Here is a 23,639-nt window from a genome sequence, read left to right on the forward strand (position 1 = left end):
TACAAAGCACGCACAACGCGCACGTGTGCGTATGGCGTGCACACAGTGTGAGTGAGTGAATGAATGAATGATATAATTACGGTAGTACTATTAGTTATTCTGTGATATAATACAGATACAATACAAGTATATGTTTGCTGCTGGGCTACTCCGAAACTCGAAGTTCGTGTCGTGCGGTCCCTCTGACACTTACACTGTTTGATACGAGAGCGAGAGGGACCGCACGACACGAACTTCGAGTTTCGGAGTAGCCCGCCTGGATCGGTGGGTAGGGTTACCATATATCACTATTTTCCGAATTTTCTGCAAAATTGTAAAAGAAAGGAATAGTAAGTATTGCTTCGATCAATGAAGTAACTCGTGTATTGGCTCGTGAAAATCATCATTTGGTGAAATGGAACTGAGGATGAAGACCACATTTGACCAACGGGGCTACTACTCAGTAATAATACTTCACTGGTTGAATTTAAATTGCTTTAACACAGTTGCTAAGCAATTTATGCGCAGCGTAATGCATATGGTGAAATGGAACGGGTGGTGAAGCACCAGGTCTCCTCATTAATTAACGTGCTCTGCATCGGAAAAAGCAATCTTTCCTTTCGTAAAAGGTGACGAGCAGTTCACATTTAACTATTGTATCTTAGATTATATACGCTAAAAAGCGTGAAAAAAATGTAGGTATAACAAAAAATTTAACCGACTACAAAAAAACCATGAATATAATTCTCTACCAGTCTGAAGTCGGTGCCTCAGCACGAGCCAGCAGGAGTGATTGAAGCCTAATAAGTATATGTATCCTCCTGCTGGCTCGTGCTGAGGCACCGACTTTACTGGTAGAAAATAATTTTCATGGTTTTTTGAAGTCGGTTAAATTTTTGCTATACCTAGCTTTTTCTTAGTTTACTTAGTTTACATTCTATTCTACCCCATTGTACCTCGATCTGCGCGATACGACGTCATCAATAAGCTTGTCTATGGTTTTCATTTAGTTGCATTTTTATTTTTCATTGTCTTCAAATATTCCAGTGCACACCGCATCTTACTGATATTATTTCTGGTTGAGTACAATAATATTTGAAGTTTTTGATTCTCCTGTAGTAGGTTTTTAAAGATTATTTACATAAATTACTGCATGAATATCAGAATTAAATTAATAAGTACTGGCAACACTACATGTATGTCTTTGGCGTTGATAACTTTTTAATTCATGAAAATGCCAAAATGGCTGAACTTCTACAGTATTTGCGTCAGTGGATTAATGTAAAAGTTTAGGTTTTGTTAAAAATCTTATACGAATTATACCTATAGCCACTCCATATTTCATGTGCATCTATAAACCTCCCACGAACGAATGTCAATATAACAGTTACTAATTAGCAACTTTCATTATGAGTGAAACTGCATTGACCGAGTCAAATTCTTTGGACCCTCTTGTGCCGGCTGACGAAGATGTTAAATTCCCGCCTTTACCTGGTAAGCACTTTATATTGGCATATAACACTGCTATAATAAAGTGGTGTAGATTGTCCTTATGTCACTTTTGTTACAGAACCAAGGGATGTAGATTTTGATGAAGATATTAGTGAGGATGAAAGAACTTTTTACAAAACTAAATTTAATGGTGAGTATTGTAATTTGCTGATTAATTTTAATAACTTCTTAGCAACGTGAAAGATCATGGCAAAGCTTAACTCGCGAAATAGATAATTGCTGTCTGGTTTGGTTTGGTCTGGATACATAACATTTACACTCATGGGATGGGGTGGCCTCACTACTTAAGTGAGAGTATGATTGAGCCCAGTGTCTTAGTAGTGCCAACTGCCACATTAAGAGGCTTAATAGAGGAGAGGAATCTGTTTTTTCTTTTCATTCAAATTTACAATTTCCACCCTAAATTGTATTTAAAGTTTTTTTTTATAACTTGTTTTCACTTTAACAGTTACATCTTTTCAAATTAAAGGTTTAAATTACCTAATCAATTAATTATATTTAAAACCTTTTTTAAATCACTCTTAAACACACTTGTTGTCTGTTTGCAAAATACTTAATGAATATTATGTTAAGCTGTTTATTTATTTTGACACCAATAAACTGAGCTTAAGGCCCAAAACCACGAAGGTGGCGAATTCCGATTTTGTAATTTGCAAGTAAAATCTTGAAAGGAATAGCACAATTAAAGACAACACACTCAGGGATTGTAGAACCGGTTTTATTAAATACTGGTATATAAATTGACAAATTATTACCGCTCAAAAGAGAATACCTAGATATTCTATTGTATTTTTCACCTACGATGAATTCTGTGACACTTGAAAATTTACCATATTACGCATACTATGTTTGCAAAATATTTTTTTTATAAATAATTTCTATGTTGAAGCAAAATAATGAAAAAAATGTAAAACTGTACTTTTTTAAATATATAGCAATATCAGTGTCCACTAAATAGACTCCATGGAATACGATGGAAAAATATATATTTTTTATAATGATGCAATGTGTGAAACAGAACAGAGTAGTGACGTGACACGACATTATCGGCAATTGCTGCGGTTCATTATTCAATAACAATGAACACTAAGATATTTTAATGTTTTAAACAAAACTTGCAAGGTTTTGTAACCATGGCTATTTGGAACCATTGTGGAACACGATCACAGCCATCTTGTGCCTCTTGTGGCCAGTGGTTCTCAGTATCACTGTCAGGACGAGTGTGTCTGCCTACCATACGAGTTGAATTTCCATTGCATTTTTTTTGCATTGTACTTTGTTATTGTTCATTTCTGTTATTATTGTTGTTGACTGTTTGTCGTTAAGTTTTAAGTTTGTTGTTATTTTTTGGCAAAATGCCAGTTTTGCAAGACTGTTTTGAACTCCCAGAGTCGGGAGTTTGTAATTCGTTTGAGGGATTATTTCCAGCAAGAACGAGAAAACGGTGGCCCAGTGGGCGGAAAAGTGGAATAACATATTTTTTAAAATATAATGCAACTTCTCCAAAAATACGCACTAATAAATCTTTGTTTTGATTGTTCACTCGATAAATGGTGCATCTCTAAAACTGTCAAACTCGAAACGTCACAGAACTCATTATAAGTGAAAAATATTATAATTAGAGGTATTGTTGTCATTTACGCTTTTGTATTTATCTCTATGTATGTATACCTGTATTCAATACAGCTATTAATTTCACTTGAAAGGCAAGGTGTCACTAACTAGACATTAATACTGAAATGCAACAAATAGGTGTAATTAGAGTACGTCACGCAATAGGCTATTTTAAAAACTGGTTAGTTATACCTACACCTTGATACTTAATTTATCCCTAAAACAAATTATTTTATAGAAAACTAATATTAATGGACCTTTAACCTTGTTTTCTGTTAAATTAATGACAATTACTTATTTTTAATTTTTTTTTTAAGGTATAGATATAACCAAGTAATTTCAATAGTATTAAATGCTTATTTACTTAAATTCATTCAGATTTATTTTTATGAGTTGCCAAAGCAAATTCTCCACCTTCATGATTTTGGGCCATAACAAATGGGTTTTTTTTTTTCAGAAAATGAGCATTACTGTACAATAAATAAATAAACACTTCTGAGAATATATGGATAATAAATTATAAAAAAAAAACCGGCCAAGACACGCGCGCAAAGGGATCCGTACCATTATCTGTAACAACATTAGACATTAGGCAAAAATGGCAAAAAAATCACTTTTGTTGTATGGGGGCCCACCTTAAATATTTATTTTATTTGAATTTAATTATTTATTTTTATAGTGAATATACAACAAATATTCTGTGAATATTGCAAGTGTCTTCCTGTTGCCATTATTAATATTGAGCAAAAAATTGTATGGGATTTATTATTATATTTATTTTATTGTTTTTAGTATTTGTTGTTATAGCGGCAACAGAAATACATCATCTGTGAAAATTTCAACTACCTATCTATTTAGCTATCATGGTTCATGAGATACGATCTGGTGACAGACAGACAGAAGACAGGACAGTGGAGTCTTAGTAATAGGGTCCCGTTTTTACCCTTTGGTTCTGTATGGAACCCTAAAAATATAATTGTTACATGTCTTGGTTTAAGAGTGATTGTCCACAGTCCCTATTTTGTCAATGAGGTCATGTTAAAAAAATAATTTTTAACTTGACCTCATTGCTAAATGATCCACTGTCCTGATGTCCTGGTTTGGCATTCAAACCTTTACTGTCACCTTCCTTACTCATCTTCTATTTTTGTACCATCAATTTATATGAGGTCCACAGAGTTGATCTGATTGCATTTATGGTCCACAGTACTTGTGACTGAAATATCAGGTTTTGCTGGTATACGCAATTAATGCAAAATATCAGCTATTGCTGATATACTATTGTAATCCTAAACAAAATTGCATACCTATGCTAAAATGACAAGTTGACCCTCACAGACTGAACTTTCCAAGTACAATGATTGTAATTTAAGGATTCAAACTGAATCCATGCTGCATACATTTTGCTTAAGAGCAGGATTCTGCTAACACTGGACATTCACAGAGACCTACAAATTTATTATTCAACTCTCAGCCAAATCTGACTCTTACTTGGTTGGTTTTCTAAAACAAGCACCATTAAAATGTAATTATTTCACAATTTCAGATTTAAATTGGGTAACAAGCTACAGGTTACATTGCACTGCCTGTGACCGTCATCTAGGATGCTCTGCTACCAATGAAAGTCGGATGCGAGCACATCCTATGCTACGCACTTTAATGTGCAATACATGCTTTGCATTTTATAATAGTGGAGAGTTTGAGAAGGGTGATGATGGCTCAGAGTTGTATTGCCGCTGGTGTGGCCAGGGAGGCCAGGTCTACTGCTGCGCGGATTGTCCCCATGTATTTTGTGCGGTAATATATAAATTTACTTATTGTTTGAACATAAGAAAGCTACTATACTGAGCGGCAAAAAATCTGGCCCTTAAATGTATGCAATTACAGGTAATTTTGTATGTAGAGTGGGCCAAATTTTGTGCCGCTGAGTATATAATTCGGCCAGAAGTAGATTGTTAAATGACAGTTTTCTATTCAAATAGTACTTGCCATTGTTTGTGTGGCAGAATTTTGATTCAAAATTTTGTCAATTCTTTGACGCCATATACTTTGATTAAGTGATGACCAATGTATGGAAGGAAATATTTGTCAACCACGAAAAAATAGTCTTTTTTTTATCTTATATTTGAAAGAGGCTTTAGTACACTAAATGCCAGCCTCATGGGGAGCCTCAGATACATGTTACACTCTCCCTTGTGCCGAAACCTAGTCTCTGGATGCAAAGGCCCGTCTGATGAACTTGTAAATCCACATTGCTTCTTTTGAAAGTGGTTGACTCAGCATCACATCAACATTTTTTGCCACGAAATTTAATTTGCCTAATTTTGTGAGAGTCACAATGGCGGGTGTATCTATACAAATATAAAAAACAATTATACTAAAATAATGTACTCAAAATGTACTATTTAGTACCTACCTTAAAAAAAATTGTACCCTACATGAACTTACTCGTATTACAATGTAAAGGTACACCCGCCATCCTGCCTGACTGGCAGGGCGGCGGGTGTATGCTAATTTACTATGAACCTATTGATTATTCACAAATGTTACTCAAAAAAAAGTACTAAATTTGAAGTTTAGTATGCCGTGAATTTTGAGCAATCAGATTTATGGTTTTTAAGTTATACCCATGTATTGTTTTTCTGCTTAATTTGTTTAAGTAAAAAAAAAATACCTACACGTGTATTACTACGAAACGATAAATCTGATTGCTCACATTTTGACGGCATATAATAAAGTACAAATTTAGTAAATTTTTTGGAGAATACTGGATCCGGTAGCTAAAGTTTTTGTGCCGAAGCTCAAAAAGACCGAAGTCAAAGAAAACAAAAGAAAATGTAGAAACTACACCCATTTTATCAATAACAGAAACGTACGGTAAGAAACAAGCTTAAGGTACAGTCAACTACAAAGATATGTATCCATGTTAATCTTTCAAAATGTTGTAACTTTTCGCATGTCATAATTAATTACCCATGGTAAGTGACATTTCTAGTAGCAACAAAACCTTAAGGTAGACTTCCGAGTAGAGTGGCTCCGGCGTCACTAACGCAGCGACAGTGACGCTGCGTTCGAACGTTAGTTCATACGTTTCCGTACTGCATAATACTATCGCTCTATCGCCGCGTTACTGTCGCTGCGTTAGTGACGCCGGAGCCGCTCTACTCGGAAGTCTACCTTAACATTATCATCGACTCGTTCAAAATGCAACAATTATGTATCCCGCAACGCTTCCTCCGAATGTACAGTCAAGTGTAAAGATATGTATCGATTTGAAGCACTGATAAATATGTTACCACGGCCTTATTACGCCGGAATAAGAGCCTATGAAAAATATTTTTGAAGGGTTAGATAAGACCATATGTTTGCAATTGACTGTACACTAACAAGCCTCTTTTACTATCTACCGATATATTTTGACAAATATAAGTAAACGTTCAATGTTCCAAAGAAATGTTACCAACACTCGAAATAAATATTATTTATCCAATGTTTACGTGAAACGTCAGTTTTTATTTTTTATTTTAGCGGCACTTATTTTATTAATTTTCAAATAGTACTATACTAATATTTTAAATGCGAAAATTTGAGAGTATGTATGTGTGTGTGTATAGTTTGTCACTCCTTCACGCTAAAACGGCTGGACGGATTTAGCTAAAATTTGCGAAAGCTGCGTGACTGGAATAATACATAGGCTACTTTACTTTTTATCGAAATATTCCCACGAGATCTCGATACGAGTAAAATTTCGAAATCTCAACTAGTAGGTTCAGAGCCATGAAATTTAGTACAGTTTTTTTGTAGCGTTAATGAAATCTACAATATTTTTTAGGAATTCTCATGGGAATCAAGTAAATCCCGGAAGTTCAATTCATCGGCTGGATCTAACGGTTTACGCGTGCGTAGCCGCGGGAAAAAACTAGTAGATAATGAAGAAGAAATTGAGTGTTTAAACTTCGAATCGGCTTGCTTGGATTCAGGGGGGCTACTACGAAATTCGAAAATCTACGGTCCCTCTCACTCGTATTAGCGTCAACAGGACGGCAAGATACGAAGTTTGAATTTTGCGCTTCGTAGTATAGTTTAGGGCCTGTTCTGAATTTAAAAATATTGGTTACATTTTTTTGGAACATTGAACTTTTGCTTATATTTGTCATAATATATCGGTAGATAGTAAAAGAGGCTTGTTAGTGTACATTCGGAGGAAGTGTAGCGGGATACATAATTGTTGCATTTTAAACGAGTCGATGATAATGTAAGGTTTTGTTGCTACTAGAAATGTCACTTACCATGGGTAATTAATTATGACATGCGAAAAGTTACAACATTTTGAAAGATTAACATGGATACATCTCTTTGTAGTTGACTGTACCTTAAGCTTGTTTCTTACTGTACGTTTCTATTATTGATAAAATGCGTGTAGTTTCTACATTTTCTTTTGTTTCTTTGACTTCGGTCTTTCTTAGCTTCGGCACAAAAACTTTAGCTACCGGATCCAGTATTCTCCAAAAAATTTACTAAATTTGTAACGTCAGAATGTCTGGTCCACTTTCATACTCGTTTTTTTATTGTCTATCGAGGTACTAATTATTGTAAGTTAGGTATTAAATAGTAGCAAATAGGTAGTAAATTTTGATATTTTCTAAACATCAAATATCTCCATTGGTCCAGGGGTTCTGACGGTTACATTAAATTTTACCTCTTCTAATTAACTTCGGTCAAGCTTCAATCTCGCCTGTTCAAAAAATAAGATGACCGTTAGTCAGTTCACTAGCTTACATTATGTGTGCATGTCATACACCAGCATCTAATATTGCAACCAGTCTACTACTGATCATCAACCTTATTCTGCAACCTTATTTTATAAGGAAAGCGTGGTAAATCTGATAAAACGCATCGTCAATCATTTCATCAACAAATGCTACATAAACTCTGATGTCCAGCTTCTATGATTCCAACTTGAAAGTATTGTTTTCGTTTCAGAAATGTATCAAACGTAATTTAGGTATACCGAAAATCAAGGAAATCGAAAATACTGATGATTGGAAATGTTTTAAGTGCAACAATAGGCCATTATGGGATCTCCGGGCAGCATGCTGGGCTCTATTGCGGTACTGTGACCTGAGAAACAGGTACGTTATTTTAACAATTATTTGTGCGCTTTATTTTTAAATCACTGCTCTTGTTTTTATATGGTTTTAGTTAGTTAGTTAGCCCCATGTGTTGTTGTTTTTGGGTCAAATCTAGTAATTGATTTTTCACCTCAGCAGCTCAAACAGGCAAGTTTTGCTATTAAAAATCAGTGAGCAAAATGCGATTTTGCTCACTCCGTGAGACAAAGTAATTTTTTAACAATTTTTTTTAAATGCTGGACTTGACTTAGATCCGTCACTTTCACTTCAACATGAAAAAAGCAAAAAATAGGATCAAATGTTCGATTCGATTTTCAAATTTTGTAGGCCTAAAAACACTAAAAAGAAACAAACAAATGTTCGGGTTCGCATACACATATAACCGCAAAATTATAAAACAAAAAACTACAAATAAATTCATTCATTCCAGATAAATTAGCTAACAAAACGAACATAAATTAACGAATATCCCGCTCCATTTTACTTTTTTTCTGTTCTTTTTTTTACTTTTTAATTAAACAATCTTAAATTATACTTACCTTAAGTATTAAAAATATCTTAAAAATTAATTAATTAAATGTATGGTAATAATAAAAAAATAAAAAATTACATGACAGCGAAATATTTCCAAAATGTTACAATTTTCCCGCTCTTTTAACAAAGTATGCAACCTCGTTGCACAAAAGCCGCTGCTCTTGTTTTTTTTTTTTAATAAAATTAAATTGAATAAATTTGCAACTAATCTATTTTTATATTTATGTTTCAAACAATAGAAATCCTAATAAAATCGTATTTAAATTTAAGTTTTTATAAAAAAAAAATACTTTTATGGTTCAACCTTTTTAATGACCCAAAGATGAGATCTTTTGCAGTATTAAAAAGTATGACATATTTTACAAAGAGTTCTAACCATGTTAAAGAGTTATAACTAAACTAAAATTCTTAACAATCGGATTATATTTAAAAGTTTTTGATATTGTTTGTTTTCTAAATATATAATAATATGTTATGTGATTATTTTAACCTTTAAATTAAATGTTCTCGCTGCTGAGGTGAAAAGTTGTATGTGTCACTCACTTGAGACCAAAGTTTTTTTGCATCTCAAGTGTTTGAATCTTTCTCTGATCTCAGGATTCTAACCTAGAATCACTCGCTACGCTACGCTCGTGATTCAATTGTAGAATCCTTTGCTTGCTCAGATTCAAAATCAACACTTGCAGCAAAAAACAATTGTTCTCTTGTTGCACAAATAACTATAAATATGATATTGTAAGTCTTGCCTGTCATATATGTTTTTTTTAACAGGATTACAATGGCTACTCAAGATCAGGCTCTTAAAGAAAAATATCAAGTTAGCTGTGCAACAGACTACACAGAATGTTGCAAACATAAAAAACGGCGAGAAAAAATAGAGAGCAATAAGAAACGGGAAGAAAAAAAAGAAGCTGAAAATTCAGCAAAGAAAGCTGCTGCTGCAGTTATTTCTAAAATTCCTCCTACTATCCAGGTATGTGATTCCAAGTGATCTTAAAGCTCAGCCATCTATTGTTATACTTCATTAAATATTTCTGGCAAAAGGATCTGGTCCTACTACCTTCCTCAAATACTAAATGATTTTCCCAGGGCTACAATTGATAAAATAACTAGCAATCTTAAGAACATAAAAAACATCATTAAGAATTTACTTATCAAGGGCAACTCATAGCCTAGCACTTAGAATCTTTAAAAATAAAGATTAGTTAGGTGAATTATGCAATTTATTCTAAAATGGTTATGAAATAAACAGATAAAATTTAATTTAAATTTATTTTTTAATTAATTACTTAGTACACTTAATACCACAGTAATGCGAAATAATTAATTTGCGTCAGGGTGCGAGGATATACATCACGATTATATTTTTTTTATAAAAATCATTGATATTATATTCATTTTTTTAAGTTTCAGAAACTAAACTATTTTCTTAAGACTAAAATGGCTGAATGGGCTAGATTCCTTTGCCTTAAACCGGAATAACAAAAAACAACACTAGCAACATTTTAATTTTTATTTAATTAAAGTAAATATGCAACTAAATATTCTGTGAATATTTCGAGCGTCTAACTGTCGCCCTTATTAATATCGACCAAAAAACGGCAAAAACATCACGTTTGTTGTATGGGAGCCCCCACTTAAATATTTATTTTATTCTGTTTTTAATGTTCGTTGTTGTAGCGGCCACAGAAATACGTCATCTGTGATAATTTGAACTCTCTAGTCTACCTATTACAATTCTTGAGATACATACAACCTTGTGATAGACGGACAGTGGAGTTTTAGTAATTAATAAGGTCCCGTTTTTACCTTTTGGGTACGGAACCCTAAAAACTTAAATAATATGTCAAAATAAAAAGAATTGTAGTGTTTGTTGTTTTTGCCGGATTTTGACCACAAGGTACAAATTGAATTGAATGTAAAATGGTTTCTTTCTGCACACAAATTATAAAATAATTATCTCTATATATATCTGATATATATCCGATATATATAAAAAGTCAGATTTTTGATTTTTATTATTAAAATTGGGATTTTTCGCACCCTGCTTTGCGTAAAGAATTTAGATGTTTTTTTCTTTTTGAAGAAGAACTTCACTTTTTTAAACATAGCCGAATGATCGCCAAAGCCTCGAAATATATTTATAAGATATTTGTCTTGTTTCAAGTTTCCACCCAATTTTTCGATACCTAAAGTTAGTATGTCAGTGTTATGTGAAAGTTGGAACTGATATTCGAATTGACAAGTAGTTTTGGGGTAGATGCAAAATTGACAGTAATTCAAAACGGGCGTGATTTATTCCGGGGGTAGTTAAACTATGTCAACTGGAGTGTCATTTTATTTACCTCAGTCGTTTAATGACATCGACCGTTACCAACGCGCTTAAATCGAATCTATGAAACAATTAATGTCAATAAAACGTTATAAAGTCCTCATTTTCTTATGGTAATAAAATGAGAACTTAATTTAATGTTTATTGTTATTAATTTTGTTCCTTACTGACAATTTGTAAAACAAAAACCGTTAAAAATAACGAACAAAGTAAAGATTTCTCATGAGCCTTTATAAGTGTTTGGTCTAAATAGTTTTTTTTTTTTTTTAGGTGAAAAAGTTCGCGTCCATCAATGTTGATGATGTAAAACAAGAAAAAAAACCTGTGAAAAGGTCAATAAGCCCCAAAAACAAAACCCTCTATCTCAAGAACCCTATTGCAGTATCGAGTCCAAAGTCTTATGGCAATTCAATGAATGTGTCGACTTATCCGAAGAAAATAAGGGTAAGTATATTTTAATTTTCAGGCACAGTCAAAGAAACAGAATAGCATACCAGAGTTTCCGTCTTGATACGCTCATGATTAATAGCAGTGATCAGAATAGGTGCAGAGTCAATTTACCTGCACGCAGAAAGAAGTAATATGCAGTTGTTGATACCAACCACCTAATCCCGCGATTCTATTCCGATCACTGTTGATAAGGTTCCCCTTGTCGCTGCAAATGCCATTTTGACATATCATGTGTCAAAAATCATAGTAAAATTTATTGTGGAAAATGTCTGCTTTGGTCCATAATTCAGTTTCCTTGTGTGTACCTAAATTATGACTACTTAACTCAATCTTATTATATTGCTGTTAAATTGGCTTATTTTTTTTACATAAATTATATCACTACTATGGTCTGTCCCAGAATTTGAGATACTAAAATGACGTTTCATGTGTTACCTGTTTTTTGCGTCTCATAAATAGTGATGTGCCGCAACCGGTTATTACCGTAAGATTTTGTAGGTACCTATGTATGTACGTCGTAAAATATTAAGATATGAACGGATCCGTGGTGTACTAAAATGTAGGACACTTAGGACATTCTAGAAAAGGTAAAATAGTTCTAATAAAAGTGCGACCGTTTTCGAGATATTTCGACTTTTTATAGATGTTGATGTTTAAGTTTCAATTTCATTCTAAGTAAGTTTTACATTAACTAAATAATATGAGAATAATGAATATTTGATTTATTATTCTATGATATGAATATCTAAATAAAAACACGAGTAAAGTAACGAAAATCGGTAAAATACCACTTGAATACGAAAAACATGAACAATGACGTTGTGTGATATCTGAGGGCCTACTCCGGAATTCGAAAATCAAAGTTCGTACCGTAACGTCCCTCTCACTTACGTATTAAATTTAGTAGTGTCAGAAGGACGGAACGACACGAACTTCGATTTTCGAATTTCGTAGTAGCCCTGCTGGCCCTGACTACGAATGCAAAACTCGAACTTCGTATGTTGCCGTCCCGCTGACGCTTATCTCAATCACATAACTATCTAACTGGACAGATCCAGCGGCTCTGCTGTGGCAAATATTAATGGAAGTGACTGTAAAATATGGTGGAGCGTCTATGTATGAAGAAAAAAAATGCTTAATCAGTCTCGAATACTTCGATTTTTTTATATATATTTTTATATTATTTTTTCGACATTATGTTTTAGCCCTCTTTACCTCAAAGATTTTATTTTTGAATGAGAATTTCGTAATTTCGCAAAAATAAATAAATATGTTTAATGCTGAAAAGTTGGGACATCAATTTGAATCAGAAATTGTATCAATACATACATTTGCGTGTTAAAAGTCCCATAGACATACTTAAACGAAAATTGGTAGTATTGGTAGTTTTGGCAGTCCATTTAATTTCAATTTTCGGTACATGGTTCCTTACAAAGGCGTTTTACTTGAACTAAGGACTAAGGTATGTTTTGAATAAGATTACAGCACACTGAGGTAAAAAAACCATATTTTAAGGAATTTAACTTAACGGTTTTTTTAAATCTTTGAATGACAGTAGAGGGCTTAAAGTAGGTTTATATATTTTTATTTTTCTCGTAATCCTTTAAACAAATCGCAACTTTTTAGCACTATTCAGCATTCAAAATCCAAAAAATAATAATTCGCTCAACCCTACTGTACAACTATTAATAAAAAAGTTGCCTGGAATAAATCCCTTTGAAAGACGTCACCTATTGCTCCTTTGTATGCAAACAACATTTTTTTTTTGTATTACTTGTGGAGAGTACTGACATATTTTTATAGTTATTGTAATGTATTTCTGTTTCAGTTATCTTCTTCGCCAATAATAAATCCTGTTCGGTTTGTTGCTGATCGTAAACAAGTTACTACCCCTATTCGCATCAGACCCAAAGGTCCAACGCTTCCAATTCCAATAATGACTCCATTCAATGGATACAATAATGTTAACACATACAACAACTTCATAAACGATAACATCAACCTTTCTTTAGAAAATTTAACACAGGTATGCTAGAATATTAACTATCACTTTTTAATTTGGTTCATGGTTAATAAAAATAGGTTTTTACAAACTTCCACTTAACTTGAAATGTTTGTTGAAAACCATTTTTCGACTACTTTCTGGTATCAAATTGACTTGAAATTTGGCATAATTATTTTACCATAATCTGGTAGTAAAATTTTGGTCGTCCGGCCAGCATCATCTCCAGGGAGCGTAACTTTGGTGTCGATGACAGACGTATGACGTCAAGCTAAATACAGTGTTTTTATCTAGACCTCTTTAGTTTACTGATATTATCAATGTCAGATAACGCAGTCAATTTTCATGGATTGCTTTGGGATTTGGAATTGCCAGAATTTTTACGCAAAGAACTATTTTTAAAATCATTGCCATAAAAAAAAATTACATGAAGATTTTTTTTATCTTATACATAGTTTTAAAAACCATGGTTTCAGGGATTAGATATGGCGGCGGTAGCGTCAATGAACAATAATGGCGGGGATGATGATGTAGTTTGCACACCCGATTTTCCCATGGAGCCATTATGTGAGGTATGTAAACGCAATAACTACTATTCGGATCATGACAACTGTGGAACTTTTCCGAATTAACTATCATACCTAACACCATGCTTAATATTAAACATTACAAGTCAGGTCATATGGTCCGGTCTTAAAACAAGATAATAACTTGTCGTTTATTTATTTTTAGGTCACAGAGGATAATACCGACGATGATGTACAATGCATCACGCCGGCACCTAAATCGTTCCCGAGAATAAGCAATCCGCCGCCACTTGTGCCACGCTTGGCGAACACGCTACCTGACCTGTCAGCTGAAAATATTGTACAAATGACTGAAAACGACGTCACAGTAAACGCACAAACAGGAGGACTAAAGTTCCGCGTGGACCCACAAACACTCTCTTCTAATAAAATGTATCGCTTACCCGATGGAAGGATTTTTGCCATTAATGCTAATCCTAATATGCCTGGCGGATATTCGGCTACAATTGTCGCAGTTACTGAAACTGCCAGCAAAACTGCGCCTAAAGGAGCGACATATGCAGCAAAACTAAGCGCAGTCACACCACAAGCTGTAAACTCTACTCCCAAACCTGTCCGTATTCCAGCAACTCGGTCTGGTGTTGCAAAGCGCAAGGCACCTAATACTGCCAAGGTCACGAGAGGAACTGAGACTGTGTCGAGAGAATGTGATTTGGATGTCCCTATTGAATGGTACAGACATAATTTGATAGATGCCATCGATGCCTTAGATTATTCAATGTCTCGTTTAAATAAATTGAGAAAAGAAGCTACTACAGTGCATTTGCGGACCCGCACGGTGGGTGAAATGAAAGTTCTGCACAAGACATTGGAGCGGCTATTACAAACCTCTAATACTAGGTTTAACGAAATTCGAGACAATTTAAGTAAAGGGTTCAAACAATATTTAGTCAAGAAAGCGGGTGGTAGCAATGGTACTAATAATATTAGCGATGATGATGATGATGATGACGATGATGATGTGGAAATATTACCCAATCCGGAAGAAAACGACGATCCAATCTTTATTGATGAGAATTCAGTTGATTCTAATGCCAATGACACAAACTCAATTGATCAACAGGAAGTAGATTTAACAGGTGCGATGAGTAGTGGTGAACTCAACGAAAGTGGGGAAAAGGCAGTAGATATGAATAATGTCACAAAAGTGAACGAAGAAATGCAAGATAAATCTAGTGAACAAGATGACACAATATCAAAAGCGCCTGAAGATGATCCTCTTGCTAATACTGAAATGGATCATAGCAACGAAAATAATAACGATGAATCAGAGCCCACAGATGAAAATCAAAAAAGTAACCAAAATGTAGACAATAAGGAGTCTTCTGAAATAGATGATGATAATAATGAAAATGAAAGTCACAATGAAAAAGAAATTTCTGAAAGTGATTCTTTAAAATTACATGAGTTGAATGATATTAATGGTGAGGAGAAAGTAGTTGATTCAAATGCCGAGAAACATAATGAAGAGAATATAGATGACTCAAAAGTAGCTTCTGATATCGCTGATGATAAAACTGGTCACAGTGAAATCAGTAAAAATGATGACGGCAAAAATGACGATAGCCAAGAAAACGACAATGATAGTAAGTTACAGGACACTGAAATGAGTGAAGAGATGATTGAGACTTTACTAAAAGATGATGACGGTGTAGATGATGATAATACTGAAACAAGTAATAATATGGATACTTCGGAAGGTGTTTAAATGTAAAATTAGGATTTTTTATTCTTTGTGCGCGGTCCGTGTCAAATATATCAAAGCTACCATGGCTGAAAAGTGTTCAAAATGATCTTCCTCGGAAGTATTTTTGAGCTCCTTTCTCATCTATGTATCTAACGCTGACAGCGCAAGTAGATAAACATAGGTTATATAAGTAAAGTTAAAAAGATTTATTATGTCTTAGGATTATGTAAGTCAAGTAAAATATCATTCCTGGGTATAAATTCCTAAACTGACATAATTTTTTACGTTTCAAATTATTGACGATGCATTGAACCACCCTTGGAACTAGAATCAGTACAGATATATATTGTAATTTGAGTTGGATCTGAGTTCTAGCTTATAAAAAATGTAAATATTTTAAGTAAGAAGTTAGGAGAAACTTACACAGGATACAATATTATATGTGTTGCGTTGTCAATTTTTATTTGTTCACAAATTATAAAGAGGTTTTTTTTTTCGTTATTGTAATATTAGTCATTCGAATATATTAAATATTGTATCTTTGATAAGACATGGCGTTTTGTGGTTATTAAACAATCGATGTCAACCACTTTTTGATAGATTTTCATCCTTGTAACCCAGAAAAGAAAGAGTGAAAATGATAATTGTTTTAGGGGTGCCAACTTACATTTCTGACCATTGGTAGCTAGCTAACTATAATTAATTAATTATCGTTTGATGTCTAATTTTGCTCCAAGTAATAGACCATTTTCTCAACGTATAATCGAGTTCAAAAGTAGTTTATTAGTGGACATTTACTTCGATTGCAAGTGTTGGACTGGCCGTATTCTAGAGATGGTAGATTTGCCGGCGGCCCTAGTCTGTCCTTCTCTGGCTTTCCACCTACATGAAAATTTACCACTGTACCAGAGGCCGTATTGCCTAACGTTTCTGACGCTACAAAAGCGCATAATTCTATGAAGAACGCTCCTATGTGTTAGCGGTTTAGCTATCTTTGTTGTTATTATTTTAACTTCATAAGGACTACGGAATCATTCATTACGCGTTCGGACATGTACCTACTTGGCCGGTTTAAGTAGGTACTTCAAAGCAATCAAAGCTGATAAATAAGACTTAATTTTTTTGGATGTGGCACATTTTTGTATGTGCCTGAATAATTTTTGCAAACTGCTGGCAAATCTTGTAATTGGGGAACGAAAGAAGGGCCCCTGTCAAAGTCGCTCTTGTATGTGTGTGCGTGCCACAGTGCGTGCGCGATACGTGTCATTTTGCTTTAGCCCTAGGCCAAGGCCGTTCCGTTTGTTCCCTAAATGTAGTACATTATATATTTCAAGTGTGTATTGTCTTAATTGCATGATTATACTGTACATCAAATTGTTATTAGTGTTGGTCTTTTAAGTTCCAATCGGTTATACTAGCTGATTGAGAGGGCAGATATATCGTACACTATAAAAACTAAGATTGTGTAGTTTAGCACATTGTGTTTGAACTGAATAGTATTGATTATTTGAAGTGTATAAAATTCGAAGAATTTATGGATTATGTTTGTGATAATTTTGTATGACTTAGCCTGGAACATTATAATTAAAAACTAAGTACATTTCATATATGAATACGATAGTAGTTAAGTTCGTAACATATATTTTTAAGCGAAGCAATGATTGTAAATAACACGTTAGGCCCAAGAATGTGCGCATGTTTATGCCAGCTACAAAATTAAATGTTTGTAATCATTATTTTGGGAATAAATTAGCTCTCATAACGTGGAATTGCGGGTTTCATTTGTCCTGTAATGGATCATACTATTCCTTATAGTGTAGGTAAGTGTGTAACAGAAGTAATTAGTAACTAAATATATTAAAATTAAAAAAAAAACCCTGCTTGCTGGTGCACGTCCGAGTGCGGTGTAAGGCGCAGAGCTTTGTTAGCGACTCCGCTACTTACAAAAAATCCATACTTCCATACTAATATTATAAACGCGAAAGTAACTGTCTGTCTGTCTGTTACGCTTTCACGACAAAACCGCTGAACCGATTTGGATGAAATTTGGTACAGAAATAGCATAGACTTTGGGAAAGAACATAGGCTATCTTTTATCGCGAAAAAGAGGCTTTAAGGGGTTGAAATAGGGGATGAAAGTTTATATGGTGGAAGTTCGTCGCTGTCGAAGATAAAACGGTATTTGTATGAGCTTTTTTGAAAATTCGACCAGTGAGGGGATGGAAGTTCATATGGAAGGTCGTCATTATCGAAGATAAATCGATGAATCTTTATTAAACTTACCATTTCGGCACGTGATTAAAAGATAAATAAACGTTTGTTCGTTCGTTTCTTTTTATTCTTCCTGTGAGGGGGGTGAAATAGGGCCTAAAACTTTATATGTAAAGATCGTCATTGTCGAAGACAAATCGATGGTCCTTTATGAAACTTAGCATTTGGGCACGTGATAAGAGATAAATAGATATTTGTTCGCGCGTTTTTTAAAATTCTTCCTGTGAGGGGGTGAAATAGGGGATGAAAGTTTATATGAAGGTCGTCATTGTCGAAGATAAATCGATGGTTCTTTATGAAACGTGGCACTTGGGCACTTATTAAAAATAAATAGATATTTGTTCAAGCGTTTTTGAAAATTTTACCTGTGAGGGGATGAAAATTTATCTGGAACGTCGTCTTATCACAGATAAATCGATGAATCTTTGTGTTTAGGTATTCGATAAGATAAGAACTAAAAAAACCGGTTAAATTCGACTCGGACTCGCTCATCAAGGGTTCCGTACGTAGGTATTTATAAATTTCCAGTGTTAGAAGAGCCTATTTTAAGCTCATAAGCAAAATGTACGCAATGTGGGCTCATTTTAGATGGCTTATTGACATAGACAGTCAGACATGAAAAATTATGATTTTTCAGATTTTTGTTATGTATATTGCTATAAGGGGAAAAAAATTGCTAATAGAACTACCTTTATACAAAATTCCAAGTTTCTAGGACAGCCGAAAGTACCCTATAACTTTTTCTGTTAAGGCGATTTGTATGGAAACACCTTTTTAATGACTAAAGCTTTTGATTGTGTTAACTAGAAGTTCAATTTTTTCACAGCTTCCAGGACTATTGACCTGAGTTTAGGGTTTTAATTTCAACTCGATACATACTCCGCGCGTTTACGGGATAAAGGGTCTTGACAGACAGACGGACGGACGGACAGAAAAGTGATCCTATGAGGGTTCCATTTTTTTCCTTTTGAGGTACGGAACCCTAAAAAACATTTGTTCCGGCTCTTTTCACATTTAGACATTTTTCATACTTGAAAATATGGGGATGAAAGTTTGTAAGGAATTCCAAACAAATTTACTATAAGTATACCTATTTATCGGAAATATGTGTAGTTATGCTTAGTAAGAATGCCGTCTTAATTATAATCCTACCCTCCTAACTTACAATAAAGGACGTAAGATGATGTCAAGAGTTCACTATGAAGAATTAGTCCTTTTGTGTTGGCAGGGTAGAATACACGTCGTATTGCTAAAATGTGGCTACCCGCAAAATATTTATGTTTTACCAAAGAATGAAAGAACAAAAAAATAGTTTAGATATAAAGCAATGTATTAAAATAGGTTATTTTCAGTAAACCGTAAAAGTTTCTATGTTCTATTATTGGCAGAAAAGGTACCCTAAATAAATTAAATACTATCCAAAGTTACTATTCCACGCGGACGAAGTCGCGGGCAAAAGCTAGTACTAACTAAATTGTTTTGTTTCACTGAAAAACAAATCAAAAGAACAATGTACCTAGTACGTAGTTCTAAATTGAAATTGTAATAGGAGAAGCGTAGTGATTATCTTATATTTTCCTTGGACGAAGTCGGGTACAAATCTAATAAAAATGATAAGACAAAACAACAACCTTCAAAAGAAGAAGGCATCACGGTATAAATATCATCATCATCATGTCAGCCGAATAAATAAATATAATTCACACCAATTGACCTAGTCCCAAAGTAAGCTTAGCAAAGCTTGTGTTATGGGTACTAAGAAAAGGATAAATATAATTATATAGATAGATACATACTTAAATACATATCGTCACTAATTTTAAAAAAGCTCTTATCCTTAAGATGAATGATTGGTCTCGCGCGCGAGACCAATCATTCATCTAAGCTCTTATCTTAAAATCGGCAGTTTTTATGAGTGAATTTTATGAACTTCATTTCAAGGGCCACTTTTGTTAACGTATCGATCGATTTGAGATACGAGATTTTTTCAAATTAGTGACGATATTAAACAAACATTCGTATTTTTCATACAAATATCTGCCCCGACACGGGAATCGAACCCGGGACCTCAAGCTTCGTAGTCAGGTTCTCTATCCACTAGGCCATCTGGTCGTCTAAACAACACAAGACAAGACAAGGAAAATTATTCATTTAGCCAATATGTATAAATTTAATGCAAAAGGATTTTACATGCAATTTCCATACAGCGTGTTATTTCCTGGATGGAACATGTTTAAAATAAAAGTCAAGAATTTCGTGACATTATTTTATTATTTTAATTAATTGTCATTTAACTCTTACCTAAAATAACTAGGTACAAATGCAAACAATATTAATAAGTAACAGTCAAACTGTTAAATAAATATTCATAGTTCACAAAAAGATTCTATTATTAAAAAGCACTTATTATATCACAATTGTGTACTCCATTGTTATGATATTAACATCAAAATACTTAGTAATAAACTTAAAGCCTATTCCAATGTAGGTAGACATGACATATGAAAGTGGAGGTCCGTAATCACATAGATTCAGTTGCATTTATCTACTTCAAATAGATCTTATCGGTTTTCTAATTTAAATTTTATTCCAGGTATGAAGGCAAATCATTAAGACACTTGAGTTTAGGGCTAGTCGTGATTTAATAGCGGAAATGACCCTTTCTGGAGCGTTCTTCGTGGTATACACGAGTAGGGGAGTATGTTCCGTTGGAGCCCCCGTTCGTGTTCAAGCCTGAAACAAACGAGTTGGAATTATTTTTCTGTTCCTGAATTGACGGAGTGGTGTTTCGACGTACCTTTGCCATTCAGACGTCCATCCACAGTGGGAGCTTTTGAAAAAGAAACAATAATTTATGTTCGTTGGACCAGAATATAAAGTGTAAGTAGAGTTTTCCATTCTATGTACCTTTGTGTTAATTAATTGTTTTTTTATCTTGTGAAAAACATCAGCTCGTATTTGAATATTTGAATTTTTTGCTTGAGACATGACATGAGTAGGTATGTACCACAACTATAACAAATGACACATTTTTTTTAAATAATTATGGAGCCGAAAAATATTTAGAACAATGTGCGATACATTTGAAATTTATGATGAACGTTTTGGCGAAGAAAAGCATCGTGAAGAAATTTGAATACACCAGCGACGCAGTTCCATCAAATGTGTATGAGGTTTCCAATCCGCGCATACTAGGCCCGCGTGAGAACAGCGTGCTTGTGCGGCCCACGCCATCTCATTCTAAGAGGGAGGATGCCTTGTGCCCAATGTGTCAGTGTCAGTGTCAGTTAGGTTCCGGCACACACGGAGGCACAACTGGCACAAGCCCGGATTCGAACTCACGACCGCTCTGCCTTAGAGGCCATAGGTCAAGCCACTAGAATACCACGGCTAACCTAGAGGCTACCACGGCTTCCAATTATACCATAGGTGTGGTTTTACAGTGACGCTTACGCCAGCGCGGTTGGTAAGCGCGGCCCGTAAAACTATGTAAACGATCAAGCGGACCGAACGTTAAACTAAGTAACGATCCAAGAGACGCAAAGCTCGTGGCCTGCGACGCTTATCAACCGCGCTGGCGTAAGCGTCACTGTAAAACCACCTAAGAGTGATACAGCTACTGGTACACGCACCTTGCAACAGATGAGTGGGCGGCGGCGCGGCGGGCGAGGCGCATCGCGGCGCCAGCAGTAAATGGTACAGCGCGAGGTAGATGGCGGCGGCTAGCAGCGCCACCACGCCGAGCGCGCGGTACGCGTCGCGGGCAGACTCCAGAGGTTGGCTCAACGTCACTATGCCGCTTACTATCGCGCCGATACAACGACCTGCGAGATTGGTGATCGTTAGCAACTGGCATGATGTGGCTTGCTATCAGATATTAGGTGAATCGGTACCTATTGATTTGGTTCGTTAAATAACGTTCGTCGTTCGTTCGTCGAAATTTTTTTTTCTTACCAATACAGAAATGCGCGATGACTGGCAGCGCCTGTCCCGTAGCTGTGTACTTTCTGGGCACAAGATGGCGGAAATACAACATAGCCGTTACCCACACCAGGCTAATCGTGAACACTTCTAAGATCTCGCAAATCACTATCCAGTTGTAATTCGTGCTGTACGCTAGACCTGTTGACAAAGATAAGTAAATTATTATTATTATTTAAATTATCAGGCAGGCAGTTGGAAGCAACTGTTAGGTGCCTGTATCTAGCTGTAAATTACTTGCATTTCATGTTCGAGATACTGTGCTGTGGTTCGTGTACCTACCTAAGTATAATTAGTAGAATATTTACCCATATACTCGTATAAAGAGAAGAGAAGATGGAAGTTGGAGGGTGAGATAAAATAGGGGACATAGTGTCTGACCCCCAATATTATTGGAGAGACCAAAGCGTTCAAACTCCGGTGGCTCGAACACGTGGAAAGGTTGGGAGAGGATCGAGCCGTGACGAGAGCGTACTTGGGACGACCGATTGGCGTAGACCGGTTGGTCGTCCCTGGTACCACAGGAGGGACGAGGTCCAGAGAGACCTTTTGGATCTCGGGGTCAAAGGCTGGCACGAGCTGGCCCAAGATCGTAAAGCATGGCGCAGTCTGGTGTTGGAGGCCAAGTCCCACTTTGGGTCACTGCGTCCGGATAGTAAGCAGTAGTAAGTAAAACGTTGAGTTATAAACAATTAAGTAGTTACTCGTAAGTTCGTACCAGTGTACCGCAGGCAGTAGAAGGTGAACGCGGTAATGAAGACGTTCGAGTGTCCGACGTAGTCAACGACAGCTTCAGCCCACCACAGCGCCGGGATCGCGGGCAGCGCGCCGATCGTCATCGTCAGCCCCAGTTCAGTCCAGGTACCGTTCAAGTCCATCACCATCCTGGATAAACATTTTCTTTTTATGAAGCAAAACAAACACGTAGTAACCCGCAACTATACAGAGTGCGTGTCTAATAATAACTAATAACAGAAAGCTGTAAGTAACTTTGGTTATCCCATAACACTGCTCTCGCGACGCTTTTATCTACATACGTCACATAGGTACGCCATAATATCAGATATTTCGGACCAGCCAAGGTGGTCAAAAATATCGGAACATGCACTATGCACTCTATTAAGTATTTCGTGTTTCGATATTTTTGAGCATGGCGACTGTAGCAGAGATGAACGAAGCCATTATAACACCACTCTTTTTGCGACGGGGCGGGGATTGAAAATTAATTTAATTTATTTTTTATTTATTGGTTTGCCAACAGATATAACACCATTAAAATTACAGAAAGTCGATAATTATGTTGGTAACATACACAGAGTGTTAATCCAATAACAGGCAAACACAACCTGCATAACTATTCGTTACAATGTGGAGCGCAGAAAATCAATCAAGGACGTTCTAATTGACAGTCTAAAGTTTATAGAAATTATAGATCAGTAAATTTATTCGATTGTTATCAAGACCCTAGCAGTCCTGGATTTTTCAATAGGCCGTATAGGCCGCGGCCTAGGGGCAGCAGCTTCCTAGGGGCGACAGATTTCAGAGGACGAGAAAATTA

General features: G+C 35.3%; 2 protein-coding genes across 2 annotated transcripts in view; one reads left to right on the plus strand and one right to left on the minus strand.

Annotated features, from left to right (window-relative positions):
* Positions 1-1,187: 1,187 nt before the first annotated feature.
* LOC141443750 (uncharacterized) lies at positions 1,188-17,598 on the plus strand. Its single transcript, XM_074109104.1, has 9 exons — positions 1,188-1,473; positions 1,550-1,621; positions 4,652-4,902; positions 8,089-8,237; positions 9,543-9,744; positions 11,374-11,547; positions 13,382-13,579; positions 14,032-14,127; positions 14,288-17,598. Exons 1-9 carry the CDS (start codon positions 1,389-1,391, stop codon positions 15,848-15,850), a joined length of 2,790 nt encoding a protein of 929 aa, XP_073965205.1. The 5' UTR covers positions 1,188-1,388; the 3' UTR covers positions 15,851-17,598.
* A 2,754-nt stretch (positions 17,599-20,352) lies between these two features.
* SP1173 (major facilitator superfamily domain-containing protein SP1173) overlaps positions 20,353-23,639 on the minus strand; it is a 31,783-nt gene continuing 28,496 nt past the window's right edge. Inside the window, exons 11-14 of the mRNA XM_074109174.1 lie at positions 22,800-22,966; positions 22,055-22,222; positions 21,733-21,924; positions 20,353-20,833 (exon numbers count right to left, since the gene is read on the minus strand). Of these exons, the coding sequence (XP_073965275.1) occupies positions 20,742-20,833; positions 21,733-21,924; positions 22,055-22,222; positions 22,800-22,966 (619 nt within the window). The 3' untranslated portion in view covers positions 20,353-20,741. The remainder of the gene's footprint in view (positions 20,834-21,732; positions 21,925-22,054; positions 22,223-22,799; positions 22,967-23,639) is intronic.

Source organism: Choristoneura fumiferana, chromosome 2, assembly GCF_025370935.1.
Source record: "Choristoneura fumiferana chromosome 2, NRCan_CFum_1, whole genome shotgun sequence".
Lineage (NCBI taxonomy): Eukaryota > Metazoa > Arthropoda > Insecta > Lepidoptera > Tortricidae > Choristoneura > Choristoneura fumiferana.

Excerpts from the sequence above, each read along its gene's own strand:
- LOC141443750 (XM_074109104.1), top strand. The coding sequence starts at position 1,389 with ATGAGTGAAACTGCATTGACCGAGTCAAATTCTTTGGACCCTCTTGTG. Across the intron at positions 8,238-9,542 it reads TACTGTGACCTGAGAAACAG|GATTACAATGGCTACTCAAG; the intron begins GTACGTTATTTT and ends TTTTTTTAACAG. Across the intron at positions 9,745-11,373 it reads AAATTCCTCCTACTATCCAG|GTGAAAAAGTTCGCGTCCAT; the intron begins GTATGTGATTCC and ends TTTTTTTTTTAG.